Source organism: Olea europaea, unplaced genomic scaffold (genome assembly GCF_002742605.1).
Source record: "Olea europaea var. sylvestris unplaced genomic scaffold, O_europaea_v1 scaffold30435, whole genome shotgun sequence".
Lineage (NCBI taxonomy): Eukaryota > Viridiplantae > Streptophyta > Magnoliopsida > Lamiales > Oleaceae > Olea > Olea europaea.
The window spans coordinates 1-1,351 of record NW_019249127.1 but is presented as its reverse complement, the minus strand read 5'-3'; the positions used below and the strand labels follow the sequence as shown (position 1 = coordinate 1,351).

General features: G+C 35.1%; 1 protein-coding gene across 3 annotated transcripts; it reads left to right on the top strand.

Annotated features, from left to right (window-relative positions):
* The first annotated feature begins 82 nt into the window (after window positions 1-82).
* Window positions 83-1,309, top strand: LOC111384906 (branched-chain amino acid aminotransferase 2, chloroplastic-like). Of its 3 annotated transcripts, none has more exons than XM_023009252.1 (3): window positions 83-424; window positions 499-611; window positions 1,158-1,309. In XM_023009252.1, the coding sequence occupies exons 1-3, from the start codon at window positions 287-289 to the stop codon at window positions 1,165-1,167; spliced, it is 261 nt and encodes an 86-aa protein (XP_022865020.1). In that variant the 5' UTR covers window positions 83-286; the 3' UTR covers window positions 1,168-1,309. The 3 variants fall into 3 exon arrangements, with proteins under 3 accessions (XP_022865020.1, XP_022865019.1, XP_022865018.1); XM_023009251.1 differs by having other exon boundaries at window positions 1,155-1,309; XM_023009250.1 differs by lacking the exon at window positions 1,158-1,309 and adding an exon at window positions 771-1,123 and having other exon boundaries at window positions 88-424.
* Window positions 1,310-1,351: the final 42 nt, after the last annotated feature.

Sequence of the window (1,351 nt, the reverse complement as noted above, 5' to 3'; positions counted from 1 at the left end):
TGTTTAGGAGGTTACCATGGCTATATGGTTATATACTAGTAATTTGCTTATTTGTTTCGGAAGTTTGAAATGGAGCGTCGTTTATTTCAGACAGCGGCAGACGGATATTTCCCTGCAAAAATTTTGGAATTTTTTTTCTTTTATAAATATACACACGTAAGTAGTTTGTCCGACGAACATATTTCCATCCCGAATGAGAAAATCCTAGCTCCGCTGCCGATTTGGGATTTATAAATTTAAGTCTGAAAGGCTATCTTTCATTTTCTTTTCCATTTATTAATCTAAGATGTACTTGTTCGTCTTCACCGATCAGTTCACTAATTTTCAGGACCACGCGATATCTACTCCTGCAATCAACGGGACAATTCTTCCTGGCATTACCCGGAAGAGTATAATTGACGTTGCTCGTAGCCAAGGATTCCAGGTAGTAATTACTATCAGTAATGAACTTCTAACAATTTTTATTAGCAGTGAGTGTTTTTATATATTGATAATCAGGTCGAGGAACGATTAGTGACGGTGGATGAACTGCTTGATGCTGATGAAGTTTTTTGCACGGGAACAGCTGTGGTTATATCCCCTGTTGGCAGCATAACTTATCTTGGTAAAAGGTAATTTCTATGATAAATAATTTGTTTTGTTGGCATGTATTGTAAATTGTCTGAACTTGGAGTTTTTCAATATGTTTTAAAGTAAAATACGTTTATTGCATGGTTCGTGCGAATTCATTCCCTTAACATTCATGTCTATAAAACAACGCACGTGTGTAGGGTAACTTATGAAAGCGGTGGAGTTGGCGTGGTGTCGCAGCAACTGTATTCCTCACTTACCAACTTACAAATGGGACTTGCTGAGGATAAATTGGATTGGATAGTTGCGCTGAAGTAGGCTTAATGCTCTCGTCTAAAATTGTGTATAATTAAGTCTTGAAAATCTACACATGACGGAATAGAAATTTGGATTTCTTTAATGTAAATTTCAGTTTAGTTTCATACCCTGTTACCTTAATTAGGACATAGTAAACATTAAACCCATTACCTCATGATAAGTTTAATATTTACACTCATCCTATGACTACTACGTATCAATTTGTTAGTCATTGTACTCTTGTTTTTATTAATTTTTTGTTATTAAATTTGTATGAATTTGAAAAGAAGAAGGTTGTGACGAGGGAAGTGGTTGAAGAATCGAGGAGTGGATGCATGAAATGATCATCGACATGTGGAACTAGAATTGGGTGAGCGGAAGTCAACAAAAAAAGGAGGAAAAATAGCTAAGCCCCTATTTGATGGCCATTATTTGAAAAAAAAAAAAAAAAAAGGAAATGTTTTGAATAGTGATTTTAGAAGAA

Bases quoted from the DNA above. Each gene is read 5' to 3' on its own strand.
- LOC111384906 (XM_023009250.1), top strand. From the start codon at position 287: ATGTACTTGTTCGTCTTCACCGATCAGTTCACTAATTTTCAGGACCAC. The intron at 425-498 runs GTAGTAATTACT...ATTGATAATCAG, and splicing joins CTCGTAGCCAAGGATTCCAG to GTCGAGGAACGATTAGTGAC. The intron at 612-770 runs GTAATTTCTATG...GCACGTGTGTAG, and splicing joins ATAACTTATCTTGGTAAAAG to GGTAACTTATGAAAGCGGTG.